Genomic DNA, 17189 nt, shown 5'->3' with positions numbered 1-17189 from the left:
ATCATTTTGCGCCATTGAATTGAAGAAGAGCGCGATATTTTGCCACAACAAACCTGTGGAAAATGTGTCATGTTGTAGAATAACAAAGGACCCATGGAGTAAAGCATTCAGAGAACCTTTAAGAAATGACTGCATCGCCGTACCTATGAGTTTATGAGATCCTGCACATACCATTTATCTTCAAGCAACATGAACGCCGTGCAACCAAACTCAGTACCACAGGGTCTGGTCACAGCTTGGGATACCGTAACAACGGCGCTGGTAAGTATCAAGTGTAGATTAAACGGACTGAATCATTATGAGAAATATTATTGCGCATTGGCAGGTTTTCTGGCTACATGTTTATTATCTGTGGATCTGTATGGAACGCAGTTGGCTACAATTTTATTTTGCACCCTTGTTCTATGAAACATATTGTAAATGTGTGCATCTGCAATATGCTGTCAAATCCATTCATCTTTTCATATATAGCTGTCACCTGACCTGGACAATGCTCCGTCTGAAGAAGCTCTCTCAGATCACTTGGACTTGCTCTGTCGCTGCGGCGCCGGCCAGTACATGGAGGGCTGGCTCCTAGACACCTTGCACATGAACCTGACTTCGGCGGTCGCGCCCGAGTTCTGGGCTGGACTGAAGCTGCAAGATGGGGAAGAAGTGCAGGAAAGACGGCGTGCCAGAGTTCTGCTGCAGGCCTTCCGTACCCTGCTGGCCCGGCTTGAACCATCATTAGGTGAGATAATAGACCTGGTTCTCTATAACAGAGATTGTTTGCCTAGCTTATATTAGTATTCAGCAGGCTACAAGCTCACGTCATCCGCTTTAATATTACAATATCAGATTAGATAAGCCAACCTGAAACTTGTTTTAGCATTTCACAGAACTCAACAAAATGTATAAGCCTTATGTTCCAAAGCAGTTATATTATGGTCTTCCTGACATTTATTAACTGTGTTGATAGGGGGTTTGGAGCAGATTGGCAGATGGCAGGACGAGGGCCGGGCAGGCTTGAGTGGCCCCGGGGCCCAGAGCCTGAGTGAGAGGGCCTTCACCGGCATCAGGGCCATCCTGCTCTTTTCCCCTCCGGACCTCCTTCATGAGCGGATGCTGGAGTTCCTCAGCCGCACCTTTGCTGTCCACATGAGCCAAGCTGGGCAGGCAGCCCCAAGAAGGGAGGGTGAGGACGAGGAAGAGGAGGCAGCCATGGGCACAGAAGGGAATGTTTGCCAGGGCTGTGCGGTGAACCCTCATGATTGTTGGTGCAAGGAGGCCCTGAAGCTGCTGAGAGAGCTGAGTCATATTCTGTAAGTGACCTCGCTTGTCTTTTATCTGATCCTGTATCAGGTAAAAGATCCTTGGCAATTTTTGCTTGAAATGAGTGAAGAAATCTGCTCTTCATTATGTTTAAGTTTCAAAACCAGTTGAAACCAATTGGTAATTGAAACTAATCCTAACTCAGAAATCTTACAATGAAGAAATATTGCGCTAAATTATTCTCTATGGTTATTGTTATGTAGGTATTATGCCTGGTAGTGACTCTTACCTTGCAGCCTCAAAAACGATAGACAGAGATTTAGTAGAAGCCAGAGATCTCTGTGCTTGATTTGACTGCATTTAGACAGACACTTAATGTTAGACTTAATGTGCTACTGGAAGAGCCAGAAAGTCTTCTGGGCTGGTCCTCTAGTTTTGGGCCATCGCTGTAGGGATCAATGTGTAAATGTTAGACTTAAAGTAACATTATGCAACAATTTTACCTTAAAATAACAGCTTCAAAATAATTTTGGTGTTATACTGACTTGTAGTACAGAGGATGGCGTCTGTTACTGCCATAGTATTCCTGGTGCGCCTGGTATTGTAATTTGGGGTACAGGGCGCAAGACCTCTCGCGAGAACTACGTTATGCTTTATGGCACCACCTCATGGAACAACAATTACACCCATGCACTAGCCATCAGAGGAAGCTAGCGCAGTATTCTCTGTATGGACATCATGGCAGAAGCGACTAGGAACCAAGGAAGACGTTGTCGGAGGATAGGAAGAAAAAAAGAGAGAGTAACCGATCAAGAGGCTGACCAAGTCAGATGCTGAGCTGGCCTTATTTCTGTTGGACTAGTCAGTAATAATTTATTAGCTGTCTTGTGTTGCGCTTGCTTGATGTTTGGCTGTGTTTGGAAAGTTGTCGACTCTGTAGTTTTCCTCATAAACATCTCAGCCAATGTTATTTATGAAAGAATCCGACGTAGGCTGTAACCTTATTGGTGGCATCCCTGTTTCACAGAGATTTGTAGTTTTTCCAGATGCCCACAGTCATCGACCTGTCCTGTCTGCCGTTGTCTTTGCCGGTTCCATATCCTTCAGCTTGTCAACAAATACACGTGTACACTGTCCATTAGGGGGTTTCAAGCACAATTTGTATTTACGACTGTGGTGTAAAAGTGAGCTACATTCTGTAACTTTAGGGGGAGCTCAGTAGCAAAAAAAATACCTATTCTCTCAGGATGGGGCTTTAAGGTGCTAATGTAAGTGTCAGAAAGCCTAGTGTCCACTCATTGGTATGTCTCTTGGTGTTCGTCTCCAGGTCGAGACTGCAGCTGCTGGAGAGGGTGAGCTCAGAGGCGGTCACCTCCATCCTCCACAAGCTGATCGAGCAGAGGATGGAGCAGCGATGCCGGGGGGAGTACGAGATCTCCTTCCTTTCGGATTTTCAGGGGGTACGTGGAGAGTCTTTCTTGCAGCCTTGCCGCATTTTACACTACTTTATCGTCTTCATGACTGGTTTAGCATATTTATAGAGAAGCATTCTTACCTTTGCTAAAATCTAACTTGATTGTTTTTTTTTCACATTATAAAAAACAGAAACCATTCGAAAGTGAACATGTTTTTATCTTTGCTGATTTCTCTCTGCCCATCTTGAGTAGTGGCTGGATCAGGTGTTGGGCTGGGTGAGTAGAGTCTTTGCCAGCGAGGTGGATGTCAGTAGGATGGCCAGCAGCGCAGCTGGCAGCGGTGGAGAGAGGGCAGTGGGTCAGCCGAGCAGTGCCATCCTGCAGCGTTGGCGCCATCACATGCAGCAGTTCTTTTGCAGGATCTACGCCAGCATGAGGATCGAGGAGCTCTTCAGCATCATCAGAGGTGAGGGGACCCTGAGAAAGGTCTAAACATGGAGAAGAGAGTTGATTGTAGATAGGTGTTGACAGGTTTAACCTCTGCTGAAGTTCCTTCTTATTTTTCATCTTCTTAGTCTTATTATTTTGGGTCAACAATGTGATTCACTACATTTAGATCTTTTGCATGTGTTTAATGACTTAATTTAATGACTTTATGGTGGGTTTTATTTTCTTGACAGTGAGCAACAATGACTGGTTTGAACCTTATGTGGAATATGTATTGTTAGAATGCAAATGTCTTGCATTCAGATCCAAAGCTTTGCCTGGATCCTATTTAATATAGCGAGGAGTTGTGTGAAGTAGTTTGTTCTGCTTCCAGATTTCCCAGAGTCTCTCCCTGCCATAGAGGATTTGAAGTTCTGTTTGGACAGGACCAGTCAGAGACAACAGCTCCTCACCTCCCTCAAGACAGCCTTTGAGACACGACTCCTGCATCCAGGTTAGACAGAGGCACTTGGCTCAGAACTTCAGGACTCTAAATATCTCTCTTTAGTGGTGTAATCAGAAGCATTCCAGTAAATTCTGCAGCTTTCTGTGCACTATACATTGAGTATCATGTCATTTGTCCTTTGAATAAACTCAGGTTTACATAGTATTATACTATTGGTGTGCCTTTCATTTCAATTTCCATTTCAATTTATGTTGATAGATGGCATATGTTTCATCACTATAGTAGATTTTAAAATGGTTGGCACCAAGCCTGGCTCAAACGGTCTCATCGCCTTATTTTTATGCTTTTTCCCCCCCTCCATTGCCTCTTAGGCGTTCACACATCTGACATCATTACTGTGTACATATCGGCCATCAAAGCCCTGCGGCACCTGGACCCCTCCATGGTCATCCTGCAGGTGGCCTGTCAGCCCATCCGCAAGTACCTCAGGTGACATCCTCTCAGCCTTCCGGGTCCAATCAAATCTAATTACACAACAAATAATATCAGTCAAAGTCAGCCCATTCTTCATTAGTTACTAGTCATGGCGAATGAAGATAAAAAGGGAAACGCTGGCAAGGAAGAAAGGAAATTGTAACCGTGTATCTAAGTAACTGCTTCCTCAGTGCTCACTAAAGATATTCCAGGAAATTGGGAAAATATGTCTGATGTAGAATATTTGATTTAGTCTTCCGTTGGCTGGTGTGTGGTATTAAGCCAAAGACACCTGGCCAAAGACATAATTACTTGGTCGGTGTGTGAGGTTAGTTACTTTGCATTTACAAGGCAAACGCTCAATGGTATCTCTCACAGTGACACATGAAGGAGTTCTGTGTCTCTCACAGTGACACATGAAGGAGTTCTGTGTCTCTCACAGTGACGCATGAAGGAGTTCTGTGTCTCTCACAGTGACACATGTAGGAGTTCTGTGTTAATGTAGTGATGCTTCATTCTTTCCTCTCTCCTCAGTAGAATGAAAATGTATCCTTAACAAGTTAACAAGCTATGCAATTTCAATAGCTATAGATTCTAGAAGAAACTATTTTATAGTTATTCATTGACGATAACAATTGAGTTCAATAGTTCAACAAAAGTTCAACCAAATACAGCTGAAAAGAAATAGCTTTTGGTATTCATTTCCAAGAGTAATAAAATGGATCAAATCATAAATCATTCATTTAGTTATGTAATTGTTATGTAATTTGTGTAAATATGTAATGTATGTTAGTTGCTGATGATTGAGGTTGTTCCTGCTGTTGTTGCTAGGACGCGGGAGGATACTGTTCGACAGATTGTGGGCAGCCTGACCGGGGATGCTGAGGGCTGCACAGACCTGGCCAATGAGCTCTCCCGCGCCGACCCCGTCACCTTGGAGACCCAGGACAGCGAGGATGAGGGCAGTGACCCTGAGGAGTGGACACCAGACCCCATAGACGCACTAACAGGTCTGTGAGAGAAGGGGTGATTCTCCTAATGCACACCCAGGTCGCCTGAAACTTATATGAGCATCTTTGGTGAAGGCCCTTTTCTGCCACCTGGTGGACACACTCACAAAATTACACACTTTGAAATTAACCGTTTCCCTCCTAGTCTAGTGTTACATCCTAGATAGAGGAGGTCAGAGTAAGGCAGACCAAAAAACAGATTCATAAAATATATTATAAACTTGTTACTTTCTTTTCAGTAGTCAGTCTTTCACAATATGCAATTGCATGTATTCTGCTTTTTTCTTTTCGTTCCACAGACAAGACGGGTTCCAAACACCGGTCTTCAGACATCATCAGTTTGCTGGTCAGTATCTATGGCAGCAAACAAATCTTTATTGATGAGTATCGCACCGTCTTGGCTGACCGACTCCTTCAGCAGCTCAATTACAGCACTGCCAGGTACCAGTGCACCCCAGACACACCACACTGATCCCGTAGGTGTGGTTATATTAAGGAGATTATAATTGATATGTATGAAAGAAAATGTGTTTGAGCGCTTGGACTTTACATAGTATTTATTTAGATTGGTCTTTCAGTCGAATGAATGTGAACTTCACTCTAAAAGTCATGCAACAGGAAGTGCAGAATAAATTAATTTGCTTGAAATATGATGAGGGGATGACTGGGGGGATTTTCTATAACACTCCTCATTGGTAATCATTGTCAGTGTATTGTGTGTGCGTCATGTAATGGTTTGTTTGTTTCCAGGGAGATCCGCAATGTGGAGCTGCTGAAACTTCGATTCGGTGAATCTCATATGCACCTGTGTGAGGTTATGCTAAAGGTGAGCCTTCTGGAATCGTCTTTCATTTTTCTGTTTCTTTTCTTTTTTTTAATGATAGAAACCGATTTTAATTTGGAACACTTCCTGTAATAAAAAGTAGATGCTCTGGGAAATACAGGTGACTTTGGTTTCCACATAAATTGGATACGGCCTCTTTAACCAAAAAGAAAGGGAGGGCACTGCACTGAACTTTTCAGTCAGACATTTTAATTGAAGACCAAGAGGAAAATCATTACAGGGTTGTGCCTCCCCATCCTTCCAGACAATCATTAAAGTCCAATCCTGGCCGAAATTGATTCTCGGCTCAAAGGCCTAAGCTTAATCCTTGTCTGAGAAACCGTCCAATCACGATTATGTAACTAAAGAAAACTTCAGTAGGATCTAGTGCTTATGGAGTTGAACTCATCAGAATTATCTTCCATCATTTTATATTTTTTCTCCAATATTTTATTCAACGTGGTCACAGGAAGTGACAACAAAAAGTAGAATATTATTCAGTGCTGAAGATGGTCATGAGAAAAAGAGGATGGAAACTAAAACTTCCCAGAGACCACCCACCCCACCACTGAACCAGGACTGAGAAATAAAAAAGACAGAATAATGAAAAGGGAATAAAATGATGTTTCTTTCTTTTTTTATCCTCCAGGATGTGGCTGACTCTCGTCGGATCAACACAAACATTCGCGAGGAAGAGTCCCGTCTGCCCCCGGAGGAGCAGCCGCCCCTGGCTCTGTCGGCCATGATCCTCTCCTCCGAGTTCTGGCCCGCGCTGAAGGATGAACGCATGGAGCTGCCCGCGGTGGTGACACAGGCCATGGAGGCCTACACACACCGCTACGAGAAGCTCAAGGTGATGAGATGTGTACACACACACACACACACACACACACACACACACACACACACACACACACACACACCTCCAAGTCTTGGGAACAGTGGTTCCATCTTTTGTCCTTTTTAGAATTAGAATTAGTGATGAGTAACAGTTCAGTATCAAGGTCGTGTAACACATTCCATTCCTTAAAGGCACAGAGCCCAGCTTTCTGACTGGTGTAGTGGACACAAGCTAGTAGGCGTAATTCAATTCAAGCCTGTCCATGATGTTACTCCTTCCCGTTGTTGTTGTTACGTTGCCATGGTTTCCGTTTAATGTTTTTCTCTGCATTTAGGTCATTTAGTGTTTGGTGGATTGATTCAAACTGAGGGGGTGCACTGTTGGCTCCTAAACTGTTATCTTCTGCAAAACATTGTTTCTGTCTCTTCTCTGCTGTTCACCCTTGACACTGGTACACTATGTGTCTCGGCCCTCCTCCACAGGCCATGAGGACTCTGAACTGGAAGTCTCATCTGGGAACAGTGACTCTGGACCTGGAGCTAGAGGACCGCACCCTTTCCAATCTCTCGGTGTCCCCGATCCATGCAGCCATCATCCTGCACTTCCAAGATAAAGGTGTGGACCACGGACATGCGCAAAACCAACACATGCGTGTACATTCTTCACTCAAATGTCAGGAAGTGGGAAGTGCTTCCACACCCATATTTGGAAAAGGGCAAAGACTCTGCAGAAACATATAGGTCTAGTACATGTAAACACCCATGCATACATTCATATGTGTTTTAAAATCATTTTGATTGGCACACCTATACAAACGTATATACAAACATGGCGCGAATTACAGGGGTAAAAAAAATTACACATTGTGGTCCTTTTGAACTGTGTTGTACTGTCTAGTTTCTGTGTACACCCTGATGAAAATATTAACACTTCCCCTCCCCCCAAATGTGATGGAATAATCAACACTCAAACTGGTATAAAGACCAGCATGCATTATCATGCATGAAGCCTGCTCAAGCACACTTTCTATGGAATGGGTGAAATTTGAGAACCTAAAGCCGACTTATGTGTTGACTGTGATGTTGACACATCTGCACATCTCTATCTCTGATACTGTGTGTGCGTGTGTGTGTGCGTGTGTGTGTGCGTGTGTGTGTGCGTGTGTGTGTGTGTGTGTGTGTGTGTGTGTGTGTGTGTGTGTGTGTGTTTGTGTGTGTTTGTGTGTGTGTGTGTTTGTGTGTGTGTCTGTCTCCACAGCCTCGTGGAGCCTGGAGGAGCTGAGCGGGGCGCTGGCGGTGCCCCAGGAGGTGGTGCGCAGGAAGCTGGCCCTGTGGCAGCAGCACGGGGTGGTGCGCGAGGAGGCCGGGGGGCGCTATGCGGTGCAGGAGACGGCGCCGTCGTCACGCGAGAAGCAGGACCGCTCCGTGCTGCTGATGGACAGCGACGAGGAGGGAGACTCCAACACGGCCACGCAGTCCGAGCAGAGGGAGGAGAAACTACGGGTAAACACGCACACACATATGTGCACACGTGCATCAACTCACACACTTACTCTCATACGCACACACGCACACTCCTACTATATGCATACGCACACACTCACACTATATGCATACGCACACACTCACACACACAAACAGTCACACATCAATGCACTAACATACAAATACTGTATGCATACACACACACACACACACACACACAGGTACACAGATCAACTCACACACATGCCAACACACACACACCAACACCAACACACACACACACACACACACACACACGCACATCAACGCACTCTCATACTCAACCAAACTACTACATACATACACACACTCACATCAACACGCTCGCATACATACTAAACCAAACTACTAAATACACACAAACACACATTCTTTTTGTCATTCACAGGCATACATTTTAACATCATGCATTTGGAGTGGCAGAATGTGGCAGAAAACCAAAGCAAATACACACACACACACACACACACACACACACACACACACACACACACACACAAACATCCCACTCTACCACACAGTGAGATCAGAGGGCAAAAAAGCTGCATGTAAACACCCTCTCCCACTATGATGCAGAGAATCTCCGTTTCCAACAGACTTTCACACTTGCATACAAATAAACACAACAGAAATAGTGGTATACACCCCCTCACATAAACCTGAAGGTGAAGGGTGTTCAAACAAAGATATGCCCATAAAAACACTCCCAAACTCTTCTGACTCAGAAACCGACACAGACACAATATCACAAATGCCTTCCTGCCATGTTCAAGGTTACACACAAACAGCCATTAACCCCTCAAATGTCTCACATACTCTCTCTCACATTCTGTCTCTCTCTCTCTCTTTATTTCTCTCAGCTGTTCTGGGCGTACATCCAGGCCATGCTGACTAACCTGGAGAGCATGACGCTGGAGCGTATCCACACCATGCTGCGCATGTTTGTTTCCTCTGGGCCCGTGGTGACCGAGATGGAGATCGGGGAGCTGCAGGCCTTCCTGGACAAGAAGGTGCGAGACCACCAGCTCATCTCCTCGGCCGGGGTTTACAGGCTACCCAAGTCACCCCACCACTGACAGCCGAGAAAGGGAGATCCCTCTGCTGGATCTGATTGGTTTGTGAATGATAATAGCCTCATCGATACGCCAATCCAGTATGGCTACAAACTGCTGTCAACGGTTGTGACCTTCACATTTAAAATTTGTGCATGCCAAATAAACATATATTATGTGTAAATTACTACACTCTTCAGGGTTGTGTCATTTACTACTCAGGTGTGTCGCTGTCATGTCAGATGGTGTGGTATGATTTTATTTAATTGAGCCTGTGGTTCTTTCTGACTTAGTTGTACTACAGCATATTCTCAGTTATTCTGACCTATTAATCCGTCAGAACTGGTATGGTTGGAGCTTTGCACAGGATGGTGGATAAACACACTGGTAAATACAGAACTTTGACTTTTTGGGGAATGCTGGACTTTGATAGAACAATTTCTCCAGGTTAGAACTGGCATGGTTGGAGCTTTGCACAGGATGGTGGATAAACACATTGGTAAATACAGAACTTGAATTTGAATGCTGGACTTTGATAAAACAATTTCGAAAGAACAATTTTTACACCGAAAGAGAAATGTTAACACTGACATTTTGAACGACTCCAAATGTCTTGAGGAGAATAAAATTATAGAACATACAGACTGATTTACTCAAACTTTTGAGTGTATTTCACCCACAAGACGAAAGAACTAGAGGAAAAACTAGTCCTAAGGCGACGATTCTCTTTACATAATCAAGTTGTCTGTTTTACTTCTACCTGCAAATATTGTACATAATATGTAATTGCAACAATATTGTACCTTATTCCTCATTATTCTAATCATAACCATGAGGGTCTTTCAAACCATTTTCTTGTTGCTAAATGCCATTCGGCAGCCTTTCGTTAAGAGTCGTTTAAAAACTATTTTTGTGAAAGTAGTGTGATTTGGCCCGGCAGTGTGTTTGTTGTTGCGAAATGCAACAGGGGGTGCTGCTGTCTCGAGTGTCCCGGAAAACTGACATGACGTGTAGGGGGCCGAGCAGAGGGCTGTGCTGATTTAAGTTGTAGTCATCTAGATGGATGTTATCACAGACACACACTCTGGCTCAGAGGGGAGTCGCGCGTCAGTCCACGAGCAGACTTCGGCAGGAAATTTCTCCTGTGGCATTTCTCTGGACGCTTCTGGAGACCAGGGGAAGCAATACGGACAGACTTTCCCTCAAATTCACGTTTATTCTAAGTTAAACAACGTTTAAAAGAGGCAAACATGTGATTTGGCTGCAAGGTTGCAAGTCGCCTAAGCACTTACCTGGTGTTTCCTTATTGTTTGATCTCTTGGATTTATTTGTACATTTGCTGCCACAATGGGATACAAAAAGGAACTTGGATATTGGTTCTTTATGGTACTCTCTTACTCATTCATATCTAAGTATCGTGCAGATGTTGGACTTAATATCACAGTGGCAGTGATTCTTCCCAATAGTATGCGTTACGCTTGGGCACTGCCGAAGGTCGTCCCGGCAATCAGAATGGCGCACGAAAATCTGGAGAAATACGGACTTCTGAAGGGACATACAATCAATCTCTTAAATTTTAGTACGGATGACCAGGATGGTGGCTGCTCGGAAAACACGGCTCAGATAATTGCTGTGGATACTAAACTTTACCACCAACCAGACGCTTTCTTTGGACCGGGTTGTGTGTACTCCGTAGCCTTAGTGGGAAGGTTTGCATCCCACTGGAAACTCCCACTGATAACTGCTGGAGGACTAGCATATGGTTTTGATGATGGAGAAGAGTTCAAAACGATAGTTCGGATGGGACCCACGACCACAAAAATTGGAGAATTCGCCACTTCTCTTCACGTGCAGTTTAACTGGACAACTCGAGCTGGTCTTATTTTCTACGACTTAAAACGTGACGACCGACCTCACTACTTTCAAATCGAGGGCATTTACCTAAACCTGCGCCAAGAACTGAACGTGACTGTAGAGGCATTTCCATACCAAGAACCAGGAAACTTCGATTATGATGAAATCGTTAAATTTATGAGAGAAAAGGCCAGAAGTAAGTCCCTCCATCATGGCTTCCCAGATGACCAAATTACGCACTACCCTATGTGCTTATGTGTGGTTGTATGTTATAGCGTAACGCAGTCATTACAAATGTAGCCACTTTTTAAGTCGTCCCCAGAAGTGGAAACACTTCTCGCAAATCTATGCTTTACATTTCTCTATTATACTTACCCGATGTACTTATCTCATTCAGACATTCTCAGACTCCTTGCAGATAATGTTCCACAGACATTACATATCTGAGATGGCCTCTTGGGGCTCCTTGTAAATGAGGCTGGACAACAAACAGACTTGTTTTATAGCCCTGCGCCACCTGTGTGTTCGTCAGAGGGATATATTTTTGGGGAAAGGAGGGCCTTCTGTGGGTTATTTACAACTGCTCTGGGGTCTAGAGTAGACTGTCATCAAAACATTCACCTTGCACAATGCACGCACAGAAGCCTATTCAGCAGTAGCCTAATGGTAGAACAAACTATCAAGCTTTTACTGCGGCCCTAGAAAATAGCAATAGTTGGTATTACAGGTATGCCCACGACGTTCATTCAAAGGTTACTTCGTTATTCTGCGTACGAAGCTAAATTGAACAGTTGTAATAGCTCCACAGCGAATGATACTTCCCCAGCTAGCCAAGCGCGTTATGATGCAGTAACCAACTTTCTGTCGTACTAGCTACGTTTAATGAGCTGAGCAGTTTTCGTAAGGATTGGTGGGGCACCGGGGTTAAGACTAATTCTGACTAAGTAAATTAACCTCAATGTGAGATTTCGGATAGTGTTGAAATAAAAAAAAAGAAACGATTTTCTACACAAAAGAGTACCATCCCTGCAAATCGTTGGAGTCTACTTTCAGACAGGGAATTGTATTATGAATGTCGACTAATGAATTTAGTCTAAATTTAAATTAAATTACCCCTACCCTTTCATCTGAAAGCTTTGATTGAAATGTATGCTTAGACAAACGTCCCCCAACAGTAATTTCAGACTTCAGGCGTCTATAGTGATAACCCAGAAAACAAGATGTTAAAACACATATTCTCATTTACATGTGCAACTGGAAGTCTGCTCTTTCTAAAGGCACACCTTATCACACATATATCTTATGTGAATCAAGCTGTAGATTTGGATGAAATCTGGTTGGCTTTTTAAGATAAGGTCGATGTGAACATACTACTCTGCCACTAACGAAAATTATTAGCTATTACATTATTTGTGTTGTTCATCTGTTGCCTATTTATTCTATCTAATGTATATATATAACTGATTTGCCTGGGGAGTGTGTGTGTGTGTGTGTGTGTGTATAATGACAATTACAAGACCTCTTTTAAGCATCTTATCATCAAGTAACATGGCTGTTATAAAACAAATCAGCCCAAACACGAAGATAAGGCCTCATATGCCAGCCATACAGGTGTGCTGTATTGGGCCTTATTGATGGGATGTGATAAGATAAGCAGATACTTAGCAGAAAAGTCAAATGAATATTAGCCTAGCCATTTTAGAGGACAGAAAGTTGACTATATTAGCAAAATGTTGAGATGATTATTTGCTTGAGATGAAAATGTTGTAGCTGAATTATTAGGTTTACTAGAAAAAATAATTCATCCCCCATGGTCTGAGTTACCTGGTCTTGTATACATGCACTGTTGGAGTAACAATAGGCTGAATGAAGTGATGTTTCTCAATATGCAACCAAACTTGACCTTTACATATTTCAGATTGTAGTCATACCATGGATAAATTGAACCAGTGTGTCTTAAAGTCACAGTCCCAGCAGTTGTCTACGATTGTCTAGTTGTTGTATAGACAGAACCTGAAAACAGGGATTTATATTCCGCTTTAATGCTGATTCCTTGCAGTTTATTGTGCTGTACTGTCATAGACATAGACATGTTATAGCATACATTGTTCCATCTGGCAATTCCCAAAAGAGTGCATGATCTGTGCTTATATTTGATAGCCATGTTCTGTGATATTCTAGTGACAGACTGAAAATGGCTAAACTGCTATGAACAAAACATTTTGTCAATCTTGAAAAATGTTATAGCCTCTTTGGTCCTGATATTTGGGGGTGAGCGCAATATTTGATGTAAAGAATGAATGTACTTCCATCTTTTCAAAAACTGTTAAAACAATTATTTTTTAAATTATTGTGTTTAAAATTATATCACTCCCAAATCATTGAATAGATTAAGGATTCCACTCTATTCAATCTAAATCTAATTCCCCTCTGAAAAACTATTACTGATGAATGTGGCATTGGCTGGTTCTAATCTCTAAAGAGGAGGATGTAAATGATCTCCATAGGCTTCATTGATGCATTTGATTGTAGGCTACAAGCTAGCCGCAAGCAATGACATCAGCAATAATGTTTTAATGGTTGGTAATTCAGGACAGGGAAACAAAGGTCTGCTTTTCTTAGCAGTGCTGCCAAGACAGAATTAATTAATGCTTTGACAAAAGTTAGTGTAGCTTGCTGTTTAAAGCCACACCAAATGTTTTGCTTGGCGAAGGGATACGGCGCGATGGGTTTCCAGGGTCATACTAGGGTTGCGGTATGATTGCTCACTGCCTTTGGTTTGCTGGCGAGATGGTGATGAGGTTAAAATGCCGGTTCTTTGTTTTAACTTCCATCAGTCGTGTTGCATGAGGATCTCACTGGAGCTAATTCTATTTGTAGTGAGGGCAGAGCACAAAAAAAGAGGATTGTATTTCTTTGCCTCATGTCCTCTTTGAAGGTGCAATGTGCTTTGACAGCATGTTCATACAAAGCAATGGGAACCTTGTTGTGGCGAACCAGTCAACCACTTCCTTAGAGCAAGTCTGTTAGTTGGTAATGTCTTGATATTTGAGACATAAAGACAAATTGCTAATGACTCACAGAGACTGGAATTAGCCTATAGCCTGTAGAGTTTGTTATTATTTCTTATGATGAGGTGCTCTGATACCACATGGTTGATTTTCACTGTTTCTATGATCATTTTAATGCAGCCTTGTATAAGCTCACAGGTATAAAGACTGGCATGACTGCCCTTACAGCTAATTGCACACAGTGGTCTTAATATTTACCTGATTACTAGCCATTGAAGGTCTGATTTAAATCTCTACTCGCATGTAGATTTTTAGACTCTCTTGGTTTTCAAGTAACAAGTCTCAACCAGAGAGTCTGTACAGGATGTGGGTATATTATACCTGCAAGAACAATCTCATCAAGCTTGATGTTATTAAATAACTTGTAGTTATTTTTAAATGGCAGTAATGAGTCTGTGAGCATAGCAGTGCACTTAATTACCACTGACCTTTCCAATCTCATGATTGGTCACCAAATTTGATAACAGTCATTAGCCTGTCTGGGTAATTTTTTGTCTCTGTTGAGAAACAATTTAGAAGCAGTACTTAACTGTCAAGTCTATGGAGGCATGCACGCATTATGAAGCATTTTCAAAAGAAAAAGGGCTCATCGAGGGTCCTTCACAAACGTCTTTCACATAAGGCCTCATCACAAAGTGTCAAGTGGAACCTTCAAGGATTGATCGAGTCATAGTTTTTGTCGTCAATGAAGTTTACAGTAAATGGTTTACTTGTGTCATTTAGTATGTTTTATTAGTTTGAGATCTAGTTAAGAGAAAATGTGTCTTAATTTGAGAACATTGAGCTGTTATACAATTCAGTGCTGGATACGAATTTGGTTAGAAACAAAACAGAGGAATGTTTGAGCTTCAATTTAATGTCAAGATGGAAATTGATACCAATTAAGCAATAAAAAAAATCCCAAATGATGCTATAAACCATGTCATATATCACTGCTAATTGGTGTTCCATCAGGAAATGCTGTAAAGCTTCCTTCTCTCTCCAGTATAAATTATGACTCTGTCTCTTTGACCCTCAGGTCGCACTAGTTGAATGGTTTGTCAGGGCTTGTTCAGGTTTTGGCACAGCATTCCACACATTTTTATCCAATGATGAGATCAACTTAAGATAACCTCCCTAGCTGTCACTGTTGCTACAGCTGTTCAAGTTTTTCCTGCAGCTTAACTTGCGGGAAATAATGACTCGCTCAGAGTAACAGTCAGCCTAGCCAGAAGGATCCTGTATACACTATAGTTTAATGGGTAGTTGTAGGTAATTAAAAATAGGTAATTTCTCCATAACATATGGGCATTATGATTGGCTAAACTATTAATATTAATGGGCATTATGATCTGTCAAAAGCCTTATTGTTAAAGACTAGAGACATTAGTATACGGCTTGCTCAGTTTCCTAAATTGTTAAAAGGGGAAAGTCCTGTTGAAAAATGACTGACTAATCTAAAGAAAGGCAGTCTTAAAAGAGCTAATCTGTAAACTCCTGATGGCTTTGGATGCTTGGTGTGTTGGAGACCTACGGGAAGCAAATGTCAAGTAGCTGAGTGGAAGCGCGCATCAAGCTGTGTTTCTTCTTCTCCTCTTTCTTTCCGCTGGGGTGTGTGTCTGCATGTTTTTAAAAGCTCTGCAGCAGATGTGGCGAGGAGTGTGTGATCTGTGGGGCACGCGTGCGCGCACACACGCTCACACACATGCATGCACACACACACACACACACACACACACACACACACACACACACTATAATAGACCTGAGGTAATTTCACACTCACAGGCAACCTTAATTAAATGGAAAGATGCTTCTTTGAAAAGCCCCCCATCTCAGCATGCGCTCTATAGCCTTTGGGGTCTGTGAGGCCAGGGCCGCCTCAACTTCCGTCAGCCCAAAAAATGTCTTCCGCAAGGTAATCCAGATGACATAGCTCTCAGATAGGGCTGCTGGAATGTACGTGGGACGGCAAGTTTTTTAGCAGACAAGGTTGTGATGAAATGGTTTGATGGTAAATGCAGACCCTCATGGAAGACATGCAGTATTTGTTCAACTGTTAGTAATTGACCAAGTCTTTGAAATTTAAGGATGAAAAAAGCTAGAATTCTGTACAGGAAGGAATACATTCGTCAGGAATTCACATCACAGTTGACATCTATTAGTAATTCAGCAATTCAGCACTCCCGTTTATGAAAGACAGGGCTGCTTCAAAAAACCAGAAGTGTTGAGATAAAAGACAAAAAAAAAAACTTTAGAAAAAAAATTAAGATGGATTGTTTGCAGTCTGAACCAGCCACTAAGTGAAACAAAATGTTCTCAACAATTTGATGGGCTTTGTGTCAACCAAGCTCCAGCAGCCCCTTATAAATTCTATAACACAGGAGAACATTTTCCTTGCCTTTTTGTACATTTGTTTTGGAGGCGGTCCAGGAGACAGCAGGACTACTTGGCACGAGGCACTGCGAGAGCGATGTTGGAAGAGATGAGTGCTGGGGTCGACACAGCGGTCTGGCCTACAGACTCCACTCTCACACTTGAGGAAATGTCTGCTAACTAGGGAGGGAGTGTGTGTGTGTGTGTGTGTGTGTGTGTGTGTGTGTGTGTGTGTGTGTGTGTGTGTGTGTGTGTTGAGGTGGTAGTGGTGGTGGGGGGGTCTGGGTTAAGTTGGTGGGAGTGAGGCAAAGCCAGGGGGTGGGGGTGAGGCGAAGCCAGGGGGTGGGGGTGGCTGTGTCGTTGAGGACTCCACAGCTGGCAGAGGCCACACCGACAAAAACACAACTACACACATACACACACACACACACACAACTAATGGAAATAATGCCTACAGCCATGCCTATGGAGTACAGGGGCAGCACGAAAACAGTGTGTGATTGTGTTCAGACACACACATACACACACACACACACACACACACACACAACAGCACCTAGCACGCATCCACATCCAGACAACTACCCAGACGCAATTTTTTTTTGTACAGGAAATTGTACCTTCATTT

The 17189-nt window shown here is 42.9% G+C and overlaps 2 protein-coding genes across 3 annotated transcripts in view; both read left to right on the top strand.

Moving 5' to 3' along the window:
* The first annotated feature begins 1 nt into the window (after position 1).
* Positions 2–9468, top strand: anapc2 (anaphase promoting complex subunit 2). Its single transcript, XM_012816582.2, has 14 exons — positions 2–261; positions 472–730; positions 959–1301; positions 2579–2711; positions 2919–3132; positions 3487–3606; positions 3930–4047; positions 4864–5042; positions 5342–5483; positions 5793–5868; positions 6515–6718; positions 7189–7321; positions 7964–8208; positions 9090–9468. The coding sequence occupies exons 1-14, from the start codon at positions 154–156 to the stop codon at positions 9303–9305; spliced, it is 2490 nt and encodes an 829-aa protein (XP_012672036.1). The 5' UTR covers positions 2–153; the 3' UTR covers positions 9306–9468.
* An 891-nt stretch (positions 9469–10359) lies between these two features.
* The window catches only part of LOC105913097 (atrial natriuretic peptide receptor 2), a 41978-nt gene continuing 35148 nt past the window's right edge, over positions 10360–17189 (top strand). For both annotated transcript variants that reach the window (XM_012842127.2, XM_012842119.2), the window contains exon 1: positions 10360–11331. In XM_012842127.2, coding sequence (XP_012697581.1) covers positions 10629–11331 — 703 coding nt within the window. In that variant the 5' untranslated portion in view covers positions 10360–10628. The remainder of the gene's footprint in view (positions 11332–17189) is intronic.

Source organism: Clupea harengus, chromosome 12 (assembly GCF_900700415.2).
Source record: "Clupea harengus chromosome 12, Ch_v2.0.2, whole genome shotgun sequence".
Classification (NCBI taxonomy): Eukaryota; Metazoa; Chordata; class Actinopteri; order Clupeiformes; family Clupeidae; genus Clupea; species Clupea harengus.
This window is presented reverse-complemented; position numbering and strand designations above follow the sequence as displayed.